Below are 16374 nucleotides of genomic sequence, written 5' to 3' on the forward strand. Positions count from 1 at the left end.
AATATTACATTTCACGATACACATTACATGTAATTCTACATTTATTCGGAAATGAAATTCACAGAATAATGTAACATTTCTTCTACACATTAAATACAATATTACATTATCCTCTTGATACACATTACATACAATAATATAACTGTAACTCTGGTAGATACTTAGGGCAATATCCAGCACGGCTAGAAAGTACTTCTCTTTAGCTCGATCGGTTGAGCGTTTTTTTTACTGGACCTCAAAAATACAATCAACATATCGGAATTTACATAATGTAGAAACCCATTCTTCTCCCTCTCAGTCCTGACATCGGTCTTCTTGCTGTGTCGTGCTGAATGTTAGGCTAGGTATACAATTAGGAACTAAATTATAGTTTTATATCAGGTCAAGTAGCATAGACGGCCCCTCTCTACCTCATCTCTATATCCCACTCTCTCCCATTAATAAAACTTTTCCCCTCCTACTTTTTTTCCTATCTTTTTTTGTCCGCTGAAAGACCGAAACGTAAAACGCGATTAAATAAATAAATAAGCGTCACTTTTTGAGAAAGTGAAGAAGATGTGATGGTGTGTTTGCATAATCGATGTCGATCCTCCGAGTCACTTTTTACGGGGTATGCATGTAACCATCAAATGCCAGAATGCGTTCACTATGCTTGTTTATAAGAAACTTGGTCATTTTCAGCGCATTTGCATTTATGCAGTTGTCACGAAGTGGGTAGTTGTCACGGAGAGGGGAGTAGTGGGTAGTTGTCACGGAGCGGGTAGTGGTATTTTGAGTGGGAAGTGGTGGATAGTTATCACGGAGCGGGTGGTTGTCTTTGGAGTGGAAAGTGGTGCATAGTTATCACGGAGCGGTGGTTGTCTTTGGAGTGGGAAGTGGTGCATAGTTATCACAGAGCGGTGGTTGCCTTTGGAGTGGGAAGTGGTGGATAGTTATCACGGAGCGGTGGTTGTCTTTGGAGTGGGAAGTGGTGCATAGTTATCACGGAGCGGTGGTTGTCTTTGGAGGGGGAGGTAGTGGGTAGTTGACATGGAGCGGGTGGTTGTCTTTGGAGGGGGAGGTAGTAGGTAGTTGACACGGAGCGGTGGTTGTCTTTGGAGGGGGAGGTAGTGGGTAGTTGACACGGAACGGTGGTTGTCTTTGGAGGGGGAGGTAGTGGGTAGTTGACACGGAGCGGTGGTTGTCTTTGGAGGGGGAGGTAGTGGGTAGTTGTCACGGAGTAGGAAGTTGTTTTTGGAGGTGGAAGTAGTGCATAGTTATCACTAAACGAGTAGTTTGTCTTTGGAGTGGGAAGTAGTGCATAGTTATCACGAAGCGAGTAGTTTGTCTTTGGAGTGGGAAGTAGTGCATATTATCACGAAGCGAGTAGTTTGTCTTTGGAGTGGGAAGTAGTGCATAGTTATCACGGAGTGAGTAGTTTGTCTTTGGAGTGGAAAGTAGTGGGTAGTTGACACGGAGTGGGTAGTGGTCTTTGGAGGGGGAGGTAGTGGGTAGTTGACACGGAACGGTGGTTGTCTTTGGAGGGGGAGGTAGTGGGTAGTTGACACGGAGCGGTGGTTGTCTTTGGAGGGGGAGGTAGTGGGTAGTTGACACGGAGTAGGAAGTTGTTTTTGGAGGGGGAAGTAGTGCATAGTTATCACTAAACGAGTAGTTTGTCTTTGGAGTGGGAAGTAGTGCATATTATCACGAAGCGAGTAGTTTGTCTTTGGAGTGGGAAGTAGTGCATAGTTATCACGGAGTGAGTAGTTTGTCTTTGGAGTGGAAAGTAGTGGGTAGTTGACACGGAGCGGGTGGTTGTCTTTGGAGTGGAAAGTAGTGGGTAGTTGACACGGAGCGGGTGGTTGTCTTTGGAGGGGGAGGTAGTGGGTAGTTGACACGGAGCGAGTAGTTTGTCTTTGGAGTGGGAAGTAGTGGGTAGTTGACACGGAGCGGATGGTTGTCTTTGCAGTGGAAAGTAATGGATAGTTATCACGGAGCGGGTTGTTTTCTTTAGAGTGGGAAGTAGTGGGTAGTTATCACGAAGCGGGTGGTTGTTTTTGGAGTGGGAAGTAGTGGGTAGCTGTCACGGAGTATGTGGTTGTTTTTGGAGTGGGAAGTAGTGGGTAGTTGACACGGAGCGGTGGCTGTCTTTGGAGGGGGAGGTAGTGTGTAGCTGTCACTGAGTAGGTAGTTGTTTTTGGAGTGGGAAGTAGTGGATAGTTGTCACGGAGCAGGTGGTTGTCTTTGGAGTGGGTATTGGTGAGTAGTTGTCTCGTAGGTAGTAACGATGGAAGAAAATGATGTGGGTAACATTCGCAGAAATCTCACAGAGAAGAAAAGTATTTGTATTTATACCGACTGTATTACTACATGAAATTACCAGTTTTATAATGATTCAATCAAGATTTACTCAACTTGGTAATTTATGTATGATAATATCAATACATATGATATGAAGATTTTGTTTTCATAAATACAAACTACATATTGGTTCAAACATATCATTCATTTAAAAAAAATTTGAAATCTTTATCAATTTTAAACACCAAAAAATCAAATATTATGAAATATTAAAAATTGATTTTTTTCATTATTTCCTGTGTTGTATTTACATATGAATTAATAATTGAAGCAAGAATACTACAATGTAAAACTTAAAGTCTCAAAAAAATTAATATGATATAAGCTTCCGATATAGGCTAACAACACAGGTAAACATAGGTAAACTCATCAAATAGACTACTCCTTCAAACAACTTTCTCTGTCCATTTTTTTTTTTTTTTTTTTGAATGGGCAAATCGGGTACAGTCGGTGAAAATCGTACATTTTTCACGTCAATATCTCGGTATTTGCCGGCCGATTTTGATGCGTTTTCAACCTTTGTGATTAAGAATCATAAGAAATAAAACTATATTCATTTCTATATTCAAGCAGGGTACACTTTAATTTAGATTAAGCAAAGTCATTCAGTTTTAAGTTACAATTACTATAGATACATCTATGATGTTTTTCCTTTTAAGTAATCTCAGTTTTTTTTTTTTTTTTATTTTGAGGGGACCAGTCTACCACACTGATTAAGCCTATTTAAATTTAACTTAATTTTACTTTTATCCTGGTAATACCACATCCCCTGGAAGGAGGCGCCAAAATATGTTTTTCTTTCCCACTATCACACGTGGAGAAAAGAGTCATCCCTTGGAATAATCATGTAAATTTTAAAGAAAATCCGACACGTTACGATTATATGATTTCAAAATTTCCCGCGTCATGTCAACTCTTTTATAATGAAAACCAACAAGGCTTTGGTCCTTCGGTCTTTTCATACTTAATCAATTACATGTATACACACGATACGAGGGTATCCGAAATTTTAGCCAACATGGCCGCCCTCGGGAAGGGTTTGACGCGAACAGGACTTTTACTTTTTGCAGTTGGTTTAGTGTTCGGTTTCTCGTTGACATATCTATTCACCACGACACAATCATGGACACCGCTAAACACCAAACATATGTCACGTGCACAGTACGTGAAGAACATGATACCACGTCATCCCGAACAACACATGGATGAGGATGACGATAACGGGCCTGATCAGTCGGTATTCTGGTTCGACCAGGCATTTCACAGCCACGCAGGTTAACTATATTCTACATTTACAGTTTGTATGTTTGCACTTTTGGACGGTATTTTGATAGTACTGATACCTGTTTGGCATCTAGATTCTCGCAGGTTTCCCCTTAGTTCTCAAGTTTTAAACAGGTTGGGTCACGTATATGGTTAATAGTTGCATTTTAGTGACAGTTGCAGTGAATTGCTTTAATTACAAATTTCTTTTCCTCAGATGTTGGGTAATTTGAAACAAAAACACCTATATTTCTTTTAAACACTGGTTTCAAAAGGGGTGTCATATTTTTAACATGGCCCACAGCCAATTTGACAATGTAGACATTTGTCTTTGTGTTATACTTATAATGTCAATTAATGTCACTAACTTTGTTCCCCATTTACTATATTATGTAGCAAATGAGAGAGCATTTAGTGCACATGTCATCAATGAGCATGAATTTACCTGTGTTCTATTTTCAGCAACAATATTTTATAATAAGCAAAGGAGTTGATAAAGTTTGTTATATTTAATTTACAAAAACTGATTTATTCACATTTTGTGTAAAAATGTACAATATTGAGTTGGTTAATGGACCATGTCAAATATATGATGCCCTTTTTGCGAAGTTTTAAAAGAGTTTTATGTGTTTCTATTTCAAATTATCCAACATTTGAGTTACAAATTCATTATTGAAATGTCGTAAAATGCAGAGCTATTACTGACCCATATCTGGGTTGTGATCAACCTGTTAGATTGATATCCTTGTAAAAAAATAATTAATCTGTAGTAGTCAGAGCAGTCTGACGATTTAACAATAACAGAATAGGAATTTATGATAGTCCCCATGATATAAAATCAGCCTTAAAAACAAGCACAATTTGATTAAAAAAGCATACACATTTCAATATACATATATTGCTGTTGTGAACAAGTGTTAAATTATATTAAATGAAATTTCAAAACTATTCAAATGGAACTACATTAAGATAACCATATTTGGGGAACGAATAAATTTACACTTTTGGGAATTATTTTTAGTGTTAATCTTCATGAAATTCCAAAGCTGAATTTTGACAAAAAACTCATCAGGTTAAAATCATCGATTAAACAATGGAGCAGAAGGTCTTTAACTCCAATTGGTAGAATTCATGTCATCAAATCCTTGCTTATATCACAGTTTAATCACCTTTTTATTTCACTTCCAAATCCAAATGAAAACTTTATTAAAAAATTGAATTCCATTTTATTTCAATATTTATAAAAATTAAGCGAGATGTTGTTGTTCAACACCATGTCAATGGAGGTCTTAAGACGGTTAATATAGATGCCTTCATGAGCTCTTTAAAATTAAGTTGGATAAGGAGGTTATTTCAAACCACTGAAAAATGGCAGGCTATTTTAAAAACCTATATTGATATTGATTTGCTGGCAAATTGTGGTAGTGAATATATACAGTTATGTATAAGTAAATGTAAAAATCAGTTCTGGAAAGATGTTTTTAAATCATGGTATAAATTCATTGTGCAAAGAGATAATTTGGAAAATAATGAGTTAATCTCCAAAATACCACTCTGGTATAACAAAAAAATATGTATTGGGGGGAAACCTATTTTTTACAAGGATTGGTACAAGAAGGGTGTGATCAATATATGTGATGTTTTAAAAGAAGTTGCTCCAGTGTCTTTTTATACCTTAAATGAGTTTACACGTAAATATCACATTGCTACAAATTTTCTTCAGTACCACAGCTTCATATCTTCAATAAAAGATTTTATCTCTTCATATGATTTAACTTTATCGAACATAGCTTACCCATTCATTCCTGTAAACATACAACCCTTTTTTAACCTAGTTAGAGGTACAAAACTGTTTTATGATATCTTGATTAAGAATGATGTGGCACCATCTTGTAAATTGAAATGGAATCAAGAATTTGACGATATTGATGATGAAGAATGGGCCAAAATTTTCAAGATCCCCTTCCATACTACAAAAAATTCAAAACTTCAATGGTTCCAGTTCAGAGTAGTTCATCATATTCTGACAACTAATTCTTTTCTCTGTAGAATTGGTCTGGTTAGCTCACCTCTCTGTATTTTATGTAACTCTGAAAGAGAAACTATTACTCATATTTTATGGGAATGTAATGAAGTACAGAATTTACTACAAAGTTTTGAAATACTATTACAGGCATTACTTATTCCTTTTTCAATTAATAAAAAATCTTTCTTCTTTGGAATTTTTTCAAGTTCCCATATCAATAGGGTAGATAATGAAATTATAATTATCATGAAGCAGTACATATATAGAATGAGGTGTCTGCATAATTCTTTGCATATAAACTCATTGGTAAACTCCATTAAAGACAATTACAAAGTCCAAAAATATATTGCTGTTAGTAAGGGCGATACTGTTAAGGAGAAGTTTGATGTAGAATGGAGTAAATGGAAAAGGTTAATTGACATGTAGTCGGATTCTGATAAATTCTACTTGTAAATTTTATCCTCAAATATATAATATATATTTATACTAAAGTAGGATGTTTCCAAACCCTTGACAAGGCCATTCTTATCCTCTCAGTCTTCCATCCATTTCTTTCATCTTTTTTCTTAAATGCTTTTCCTATTTCTCACTGTTTTTTTTCTGTCCAGTAAATTATGTGCAATACATATCTGAAAAATTTGTTGGCATCTGTGTCCTTTTTTTTTTTTTTTTAGTCAGCATTTCTGATGATGATGATGATGATGATGATGATGATGATGGTTGTGGTGATGATGACAATGATCTTGATTTGAGATGATGAAGTTGGCGGTGGTAGTGGAGGTGATGTGATGATAATGATGATTGATACATAATGATGGTGTGATGAGGATGATTATAGTGATGATAAGTGTGATGATGATGAGGATGATATTGAATTGTGATGATGATGATGATGATGATGATGATGATGATGATGATGATGATGATGATGATGATGATGATGATGATGATGATGATGATGATGATGATGATGATGATGATGATGATGATGATGATGATGATGATTGATGATGATGATGATGATGATGATGATGATGATGATGATGATGATGATGATGATGATTAGGATGGTGATTGTGTGGTGATGATGATAATGATGATGTGTATTGTACATTAAAATGGAAATAAAAAGATAATTAAAAAAAAAAAAAAAAAAGATAACCATATTTGTTAAATGCTTAATTTAGAAATGAGCTCAACATTCATAAATGTAGTTTAAATAACATTATTTGAGCAGCCTGTATCTGCCCAAACAGGCTACAATATAAACCATATCTTTTTATTTGATTCCAAAATGTTAAACAAAATTCTACCTGATGTGTCATTTATTCGTCAAGAGTTAATGCACATGTGCAGATTATGAATCATATCTAAATTTACTGCCACTGTTGAATACTTGACTCTTTTCCAGTCTCACTAGACTAAGTGAGACTTATTAAAATAGTGAATTCCACTCTTATGATGAAATTTCATTTTCTCCTGATCTCTAATGTTAATTTTTGCTTTATTGGCAAAGCTTATCTCTGTGTTGAGTATAACTATTGTATGACATTTGAAAGTATTTATAAGTGATACCCGGTACATGTGAATGCTGAGTCCAGCTGAGTGTACTAATACACTAATTTAATTTTAATGGACTCATAGAATTTCGGGAGATACTTAAATTTTATATTGTGAGACCCATTGTTTTTACCTATAAAGTTGGAAAAACTCCAGAAAATGAATTGTAGATTGATGACTTGTTTTACATTTGGTATTTATGACATCATGTATGAACTGGCATGTGTGCGGTTTAATGTGTCTTGACTTCATGATCATGAAGAGCTAATATTTTGCATGAAAATATGTTATATCAGGATAAGGGTAAACACCAATCACTGATAATTGTCATATCCATATGGGGTGTATGTTGCTGTTTAGAGATAACATTTTTAATGTGCTCAAAACTAAGATATAGTGGTGTTCTATAGCTCTAGAAAAAAAAAACATCTCTTCCGTTGATGCTGTTAGTGTTATCTGTTATATGTGATACAAGAAGTTCAAACCAACCTGAAGAACACCACAATGCATGCTCAGCCAAATGGTGTATATGTATATTTTTTCCAATAATGTGGAGTATTTTATCATTACAGGGGAATCAAATGAAGAAGCCAAAATGTTGGCTAAGAAAGTTCGTGTTTTGTGCTGGGTAATGACTGGACCTAAAAATATTGACACAAAAGCAAGACATGTGAAAGCAACATGGGGTCGACGTTGTAACAAACTGATCTTCATGAGCTCAGCAGAGGTTAAAGACTTGCCTGCTGTTGCTCTGCCAGTGCAGGAAGGACGAGATAACCTATGGGCTAAGACAAAAGAGGCATTTAGATATATTCATAAACACCATATGGATGATGCTGATTGGTTTATGAAAGCTGATGATGATACCTTTCTAGTTGTAGAAAATTTACGATATTTCCTCAGTGAAAAAGATTCGGAGAATCCAGTGTATTATGGGCGGAGATTTAAGCCCTATGTGTCACAGGGCTATATGAGTGGTGGGGCTGGGTATGTTCTTAGTCGGAAAGCAGTCAATCTGTTGGTAGAAAAAGGAATAGATGATAGTTCTAAGTGTCGGTCTGATGGAGGAGGAGCAGAGGACCTGGAACTGGGACGATGCATGCAGAAACTTGGAGTAGTGGCAGGAGATACAAGGGACGATCTTGAGAGGGAAAGATTCATGCCATTTGTGCCAGAACATCATCTTATACCTGGTATTCTCCCTAAAGATATGTGGTACTGGAGTTACAGTTTCTACCCAGCTAAACAGGTATGTAAATATGTACAGGCCAGACTGATGTAAATGTGTGTTAATACTTTATATTAATTTGATACATGTAAGGGCCAGACTGACGTAAATCTGTCACTGTGTTTCTGTGGACAGGCTAGACTAATGTAAATGTGTGTTTATATTGATGCATGTAATGGCTTAGACTGATGTGAATTGATGTGTTTTTGTTGACAGGCCAAACTTATGTAAATCTGAGTTTCTGTTGACAGGTTAGACTTATGTTAATTGTGTGTTTATGTTGACAGGGCAAGCTAATGTAATTCTGTGATTCTGTTGACAGGGACCAGATTGCTGCAGTGATTATGCAATTACTTTTCATTATGTTAATCCAAACATGATGTATGTGCTGGAGTACCTTGTGTACCATCTTAAACCGTACGGATACAACACCATCAATCAATGCAGAGGTCAGGCAAATGCCATAGAAAGTGCACAGGGTCAGAGTCAGGCAAATGCCGTAGAAAGTGCACAGGGTCAAAGTCAGAAAACTGCAACAGAAGCACAAAAAGATAAAGAAATAACAAAAGAACACAAAGAAAATACACAGTTAAATAACAAAGAAATAAAAGAAGAGCATGAAGAAAAACTAGAGCTGCAAGATAAAGAAGAAAAAAAACCCAAAGAAAACAGAGAAATAGAAAACACAGAAAACGGAGAAAAAGAAAACACAGAAAACGGAGAAAAAGAAAACACAGAAAACGGAGAAAAAGAAAACACAGAAAACGGAGAAAAAGAAAACAATGAAAATGAAGAAAAAAATGAAGAAAAAGAAAACACAGAAAATGAAGAAAAAGAAAACACAGAAAATGGAGAAACAATGGCTAAAAAAGAGGATGTACAGGAAGAAAAGCTGGCAGAAAATGTGGAGGAAAAGCCACAAGAGAAGGAAACTGGAGAAACAAAGGTAGAAAAGACTGACACAAAGAAAGAAACAGAAGAGGAGGTTAAACAAGAGCAAGTCGAAATAGACGAAGAAAAATTCCAACAGATCACTAACAAAATCATTGAACAGGAAAATAAAAAGAAAAAAAAAGTGAACATAGACAATGTAAAGCTATATCAAGTGGATGCAGCAGCACCTAAAGAGAAAGACAAGGAAACCATTGATAATGTTAAATTATATAAACCAGATAACAGCTAGCATTAAATTAAAACCAAAATCAGAGTATAAATCAACAGGATATTTTTATCATATTTTTGTATAACTAAGTAATTTGTGATATATTTTGTTATGAAGAAATCCTACTAGAGGACCAGTCACTACAGTACAGTACAGTTCCTAATAAAAACCATTGTACTGATGTATAAACACGAAAAGGAATTTCCATCCAAAACAAAACTCATTTACCAATTGGATCAGTCTGTTTTTGATAGACCAGACAATACCCACTTGGTTGATGATGACAGAGTTATAATGTGGTAAGGAAATCCCATGCCAAACTATGGACTAGTATATAGAGATTATTAGAGTAATTTCAGTTTGATGTACAAATAAAATTGAATATTTCAAAATGTTTAAAATGATAGGTGATTATGTATACACACTTCTTTTCCTGAGAGCAGGATCAACATTTGATTTTTAGTCAATAATTTTATGAATATTTTTTTCCATTTACAGGCTGTCATCCAATTCCTATATTTTGGTTGAAACACCTATATTTTTAAAGATCTATATTTCCTAAATTTTCCTATTTTTTGAAAAGCATTCCTATATTTTTTAAGGAAATTTGTCACCGATAAATGTAGAGATTGTAAATATTTCTTTGATACTGCTTTCGGCTTCTTTACTTTTGAGAATTCTTAAGTCTTTAACAACATCACCAGCCACCAGAAAATGATTCAGTGCATCTCTTTATTGTCTGTATGGACACCTTGCAAGGCAGTACAACAGGATATTGGCCTTTCTGGTGCCCATTCAGATGATGATGACGATGAGCTATGCAGCAGCTCTCTGTCTGGATTGTGATGCTGTTGAAGTGAATGGTTACTTTAATATAGTTTTTAATCATTAATTAATACAGAAACAGTAAGTGAAGGTAAAAATTGTTAGTGTAAATGCCTTTGAATGAAACAATTTTCGTTTGGAAAACTCCTATATTTTACCCCAAACTAGGAAAACACTACTATATTTGTTGAAAAAATATTCCTATATTCCTCCTTTATTTTGAAGAAGAGTTGGTTGACAGCCTGTATTTACTATTTTCATTATGATGAAGAAATAGAGGAAAACTTAACAGGTCATGTGACCAGATATGTTGTATTGATAGTAATTAATTAGGTTGATTGAAAGAAATGAATAATTAGATGTAAGTGGTTAATTTCAGGAGACTTATGCCATACACTCCTCATATAGAGATTTAAAATAATAGTCTCTAACTACTGAAACTATGATATTTTTGGATGAAAATGTATCTAAATATTTGAGGTATTGGACATGGTTGTTTTTATGTGAGTGTTAAGGATGTTGTATGGATGAAGAAGCTCTTGTAGGTGACTTCTTTAAAAACATTATATTAAATAGGTTGGAGTTCGTTTAAATGGATAGGAGGGAGGGTTATGGTTGATAAGATGGACACGTGCTGTCCCGTTTTAAACTTGAAACAGAGTAATGTTATATATAAGCATTCCACACCTTTGAAAGGCTTGTCAAATAATTAATGGGATGTTTGTGTCCATTCATTTTGTTTGATTGTTTTAAATTTTTTCTTTTATTTTTATTGTTGTTTTCTCTCTAGACATCTAGATGTTAGACATTGCAGGTAATCACCAAATGGTTAAACTTTCACTTTAGGAAAATACAATCTGATTAAGATTGGCAGAAATAAATCATTACATGTTAATATGATAAGGGTTGTCTGATATAGAATACACAGTACACTGTATCTTCATTGAATGAACCATATTTATTTTTCAAAATATTTATTAAATATTTTTTATTGGATGTATTACAATTAATCAAAATTAGATGATTGGACTTTGTATCAGATTTTTTTATTTTGTTTTAAATGGATCTTTTGTTATTTTTAATTTATTTGGGATGAATGATGGAACATTGATTTATATTCTCGTGTATTAATCCTGTTTTGTTTTTAAATGAAATATCATTAACATGTACTTATTGCACTATATCACAAATTGGTATGCGTTTGTCATTATACAACCATCAAAAATTTCTGTGGTATGGATCATGCCTGTATTATTGCGCCCCACCGGGTGTTTTATCATGTTGATTACCTCTTTAACAAAATGATGATATTCACACTCATGAAGCTTATAAGGTTATGAATGAAAGACTCATGTGTAACATCATCGTATTGCACTGGACTTGAATTTGGAATTTTTCTATTTTAAAATGCCAGTGGGAAGTAAATTCCGTTAGAAATGTGATCCCTATACTAATCATATCAAGCTTTCCTATCAATAGAATTTTTGTTGAAAATTTGTATTTAGCAAATGAAATATGAATTTATGTGAAATGTTAATAGCATTGTTGTTGGTTCTGTTGCTGTGGTACCAGAAATACTGAAACAATAAGCTGTTTCATGACAGCAGTGATTAGGCATGAGAACTTGAGCTTAAGTAATCCCTTGATAAACTTAACAGAATAGAACGTTAATCCTTAACTAGTTATGCATTTGATAATGCCTCTGTTGTTACATCATTAGATGTTTTATCCATTTCCAGATCTGCATTCCATTTTCAAATTATTAGATATAATTTGGATGTATCATTTATCATGACAGCATTAAGAGCAATGTTAGAGATTTTAACGAAAGTTAAAATTTATGGAGTTTTGGCTAGTTTTTGTAAATTTGTGTTTTAGTCTGAAATGATTTGAAGATGTATGTAGTGCACAAAGAACTGTATAGGTATGGTTATGTATGATAAACATGACATGTTTATTAAGTTATATATGTATGTACAGCTCATAAATTACCTCATGGTTGTCATTGATAATTAGCATTACACCAGTGCCTGTTAATAAGTCCAGCCCTCCTAGGTAGGTATATTGGGGTCCAAGTTTCTGTAACATCCTGTAACACTTTCTACCTGTTGCAGGAGGTTGATATATTAACCGTTGAGTTTATTGGAGGTTAAAAAAGGTGCCAGCCAAATCCTTACCAGCTAAAACTGCTACATTTGATTGTTTCATGGCTGTTTAGGTATTTTCATGATACTTTAAAGTTAATTAAATTATCAACTTTTATTACCTAACAGGAATTTTCTCAGATCTCAGACAGAGATTTACCTGTCACTTTCTTTACTACCTAACAGGAATTTTTTTCAGATCTTGGACTAAGGATTACTTTATTTACAATCTAGTGAGAATTTCATGAGTCCTCATTTAATCATCAGTTCACTGCCCAACTGAAATTTTACCAAACAATGTTAAATTCAAGGTAATCAAAATGCAATGTAGCTTGTTGGCCCACTTTATAATTGTTATGGAGGGTAAGGTACAATATTGTCTGTTATGGAGAAATCATATATTTTATATACCATTTAGTGTTGAAATTTAGTGATCTTTAAATGTATATATAATAATTATAGTGGTTTTTTTCACTACTTTATCTTTTAAGAAAGGGGAGTACAATATCATATTTACAAAACTAGCACATAGTTTGATTTTATAAAATTCCAGCCCAACGTATATTTTCACATGGAATATTTTACTTGCCCTGAGGTGAATTATGAACTCTGGCTTTGGAAAATGTACACTTGCAATTGGCATGTATGTAAGTTTCAAATGTTACTTTGGAAGTTTGTTAGTATAAGATAATAGTTTCTTTCATTTGGTCTACATTTTCAGATACTTTAGTGGTGCAAATGTCTCCAGATACCTTAACTTGTTCAAAAGTGAGATTTTTAAAAAAGAATTATCTGACCAAATATCTTAAGTTGTATGCTAGTTTCAAGACATCTCATATTGCACACTAGTTTCTAGATATCTTAATTTCAATATGTCTCAAGATATCTTAACTTGTATAATATTTTTTCAGATATCTTTATCTTTACAGATATTTTAAGTTGTAAACTTGTTGCCAGGTATCTAAATTTTATCTCAATAGTTTCCTTATACCTGTGCAAATCTCTTAACTGATACCAAAGTTTCCAAATATTTTAACTTATACGTGTACCAAAGTTTATAGATATCTTAACTGATACATGTACCAAAGTTTCCAGATATCTTAACTGATACGTGTACCAAAGTTTCCAGATATCTTAACTGATACATGTACCAAAGTTTCCAGATATCTTAACTGATACATGTACCAAAGTTTCCAGATATCTTAACTGATACATGTACCAAAGTTTCCAGATATCATAACTGATACGTGTACCAAAGTTTCCAGATATCTTAACTGATACATGTACCAAAGTTTCCAGATATCATAACTGATACATGTACCAAAGTTTCCAGATATCTTAACTGATACATGTACCAAAGTTTCCAAATATCTTAACTGATACGTGTACCAAAGTTTCCAGATATCTTAACTGATACATGTACCAAAGTTTCCAGATATCTTAACTGATACGTGTACCAAAGTTTCCAAATATCTTAACTGATACATGTACCAAAGTTTCCAGATATCATAACTGATACATGTACCAAAGTTTCCAAATATTTAACTGATACATGTACCAAAGTTTCTAGATATCATAACTGATACATGTACCAAAGTTTCCAGATATCTTAACTGATACATGTACCAAAGTTTCCAGATATCATAACTGACACATGTACCAAAGTTTCCAGATATCTTAACTGATACGTGTACCAAAGTTTCCAGATATCATAGCTGACACATGTACCAAAGTTTCCAGATATCATAACTGATACATGTACCAAAGTTTCCAAATATCTTAACTGATATGTGTACCAAAGTTTCCAGATATCTTAACTGATACATGTACCAAAGTTTCCAGATATCATAACTGATACGTGTACCAAAGTTTCCAGATATCATAGCTGACACATGTACCAAAGTTTCCAGATATCTTAACTGATACATGTACCAAAGTTTCCAGATATCTTAACTGATACATGTACCAAAGTTTCCAGATATCTTAACTGATACATGTACCAAAGTTTCCAGATATCATAACTGATACGTGTACCAAAGTTTCCAAATATCATAACTGATACGTGTACCAAAGTTTCCAGATATCTTAACTTGTACACAAGTTATTGTATATCAATTGACTTTTAAACTAGTTTCCATATATATTAACTTATACAAAATTTTCGGTACTTCTAATCTAGTTTCTATATATTTAAAATTATACCAAATTGATGCAAATGTTTCCAGATGTTTTAAGTTGTAAACTATTTTCCAGATATCTAAAACTTGAAAAGAGTTTCCAGTTATCTTAAATTGTGAACTAATTTCCCGAGATCTTAACTTGTAACCAAGTTACCTGAGATTTTAACTTGTAAACAAGTTACCTGAAAATTTAACTTCTGAACATGTTTCTGGAGATTGTAACTTGTAAACAAGTTACCTGAGATTTTAACTCGTAAACACGTTTCCAGAGATCTTAACTTGTGAATAAGTTTGCCGGTATCTCTACTTGTACATTTGTATGAAAAGATGTATTACTTTGTATAAATGTGTCTTGATATCAATCATGTACACTGTACGAAGTATGCATGTTGCTAGATACTGCATATCATAAAAAACCTTGCGAAACCATTACATTACCTTAGCTATGCAAATTAAGACACAAGACATCTGGTTTTATAGATATATTTCAACAAACATGTATCTTAAAATGTATGTAATGGTCCAGATATATCATTTTTCAGAATCATATCAGATGAACTTGTATGTACCTGGTAGGTACAAATTTTCAGAGCTCTCTTTTAATTAATAGAGCTTGTGTAGAGTTTTAGCTAAAGTTTTAGTCAGATCTTTGTATTCTTGTTTAGATGTTACAATTTTCTCCAAAGTTATAATTAATATACCGGTATACACAGAACATGGTATAGGGTCTTTTTTTCTGTCATATTGGGTTTAGACTTTTTGAAAGGGGAATGTAGCAGGGGTATGATGGAGAATGATGTCTCAATCTGCTTGTTTGCATCTTTCATCTTCTATTAGACATTGTAATTTTCCAAACACTATTTCAATTCTAACATGGCCTTTTACCAAGAAATCCTGTTAACATATATCATAATTAAGCACTTTTTGCGCTGAAGATATTGCACCAAAACAAGCATGCTGTTAATATAACAAGTATTTCAAATGCGCAAATTCATCAATGAGCTCCAATTGTATTGTGCTAAAATAAGTATACTGTATGTTTACTGTAGCTTGTAAGTCAAAGTGTAATTTTACACTCTGATATTGATTTCTCTGACAAGAAGAAGGCCAAATGCCAATTGACAGATATATACTTTTTTCAATAAAGGAAATTGGAGTCAAGATTCTTTATATATCCACAATGAAATTTATCTAAAAGTAAAAGGATTTCCTAACTGACCTGTACGCTCAATGTCTTTCTGGCATGATATTGAAAATGCATGCATTATCAAAGCAATATGTCTGAGTTCATGTTACAAATGACAGATTACAACACCTAACATGTATTGTTTAACATTGTTTACTCATTGTAAAAAGAATGTGATTTACAAGATTTGATTAACAATAAAATATTTTCATACATGGTTTTGTTTCTCAATTTTTCAACAGCATACAAATTCCTTACAAAAATAATATGATTTTGGTTAAGATGAACAAGATATAAATATAAAATATGTATACAAGTAGATGGAATGAAGTTCCTGATAAGTACAAAATTATCCTCTGACAAAGCCTTCTTTATGAATTACAATATTATTGGGATATCAAAACTTGGGTACAGATACCACACTGTAACCACTGGCAATTACAATATTATTAGGATATCA

General features: G+C 33.6%; 1 protein-coding gene across 1 annotated transcript; it reads left to right on the forward strand.

Moving 5' to 3' along the window:
* Positions 1–3358: 3358 nt before the first annotated feature.
* Positions 3359–10007, forward strand: LOC132545124 (glycoprotein-N-acetylgalactosamine 3-beta-galactosyltransferase 1-like). The gene is made up of 4 exons (XM_060208798.1): positions 3359–3614; positions 7762–8438; positions 8740–9117; positions 9301–10007. Exons 1-4 carry the CDS (start codon positions 3359–3361, stop codon positions 9598–9600), a joined length of 1611 nt encoding a protein of 536 aa, XP_060064781.1. The 3' UTR covers positions 9601–10007.
* Positions 10008–16374: the final 6367 nt, after the last annotated feature.

This window comes from Ylistrum balloti, unplaced genomic scaffold, assembly GCF_031769215.1.
Source record: "Ylistrum balloti isolate Yb309-2 unplaced genomic scaffold, AGI_CSIRO_Ybal_v1 Utg369592, whole genome shotgun sequence".
NCBI classification, from domain to species: domain Eukaryota; kingdom Metazoa; phylum Mollusca; class Bivalvia; order Pectinida; family Pectinidae; genus Ylistrum; species Ylistrum balloti.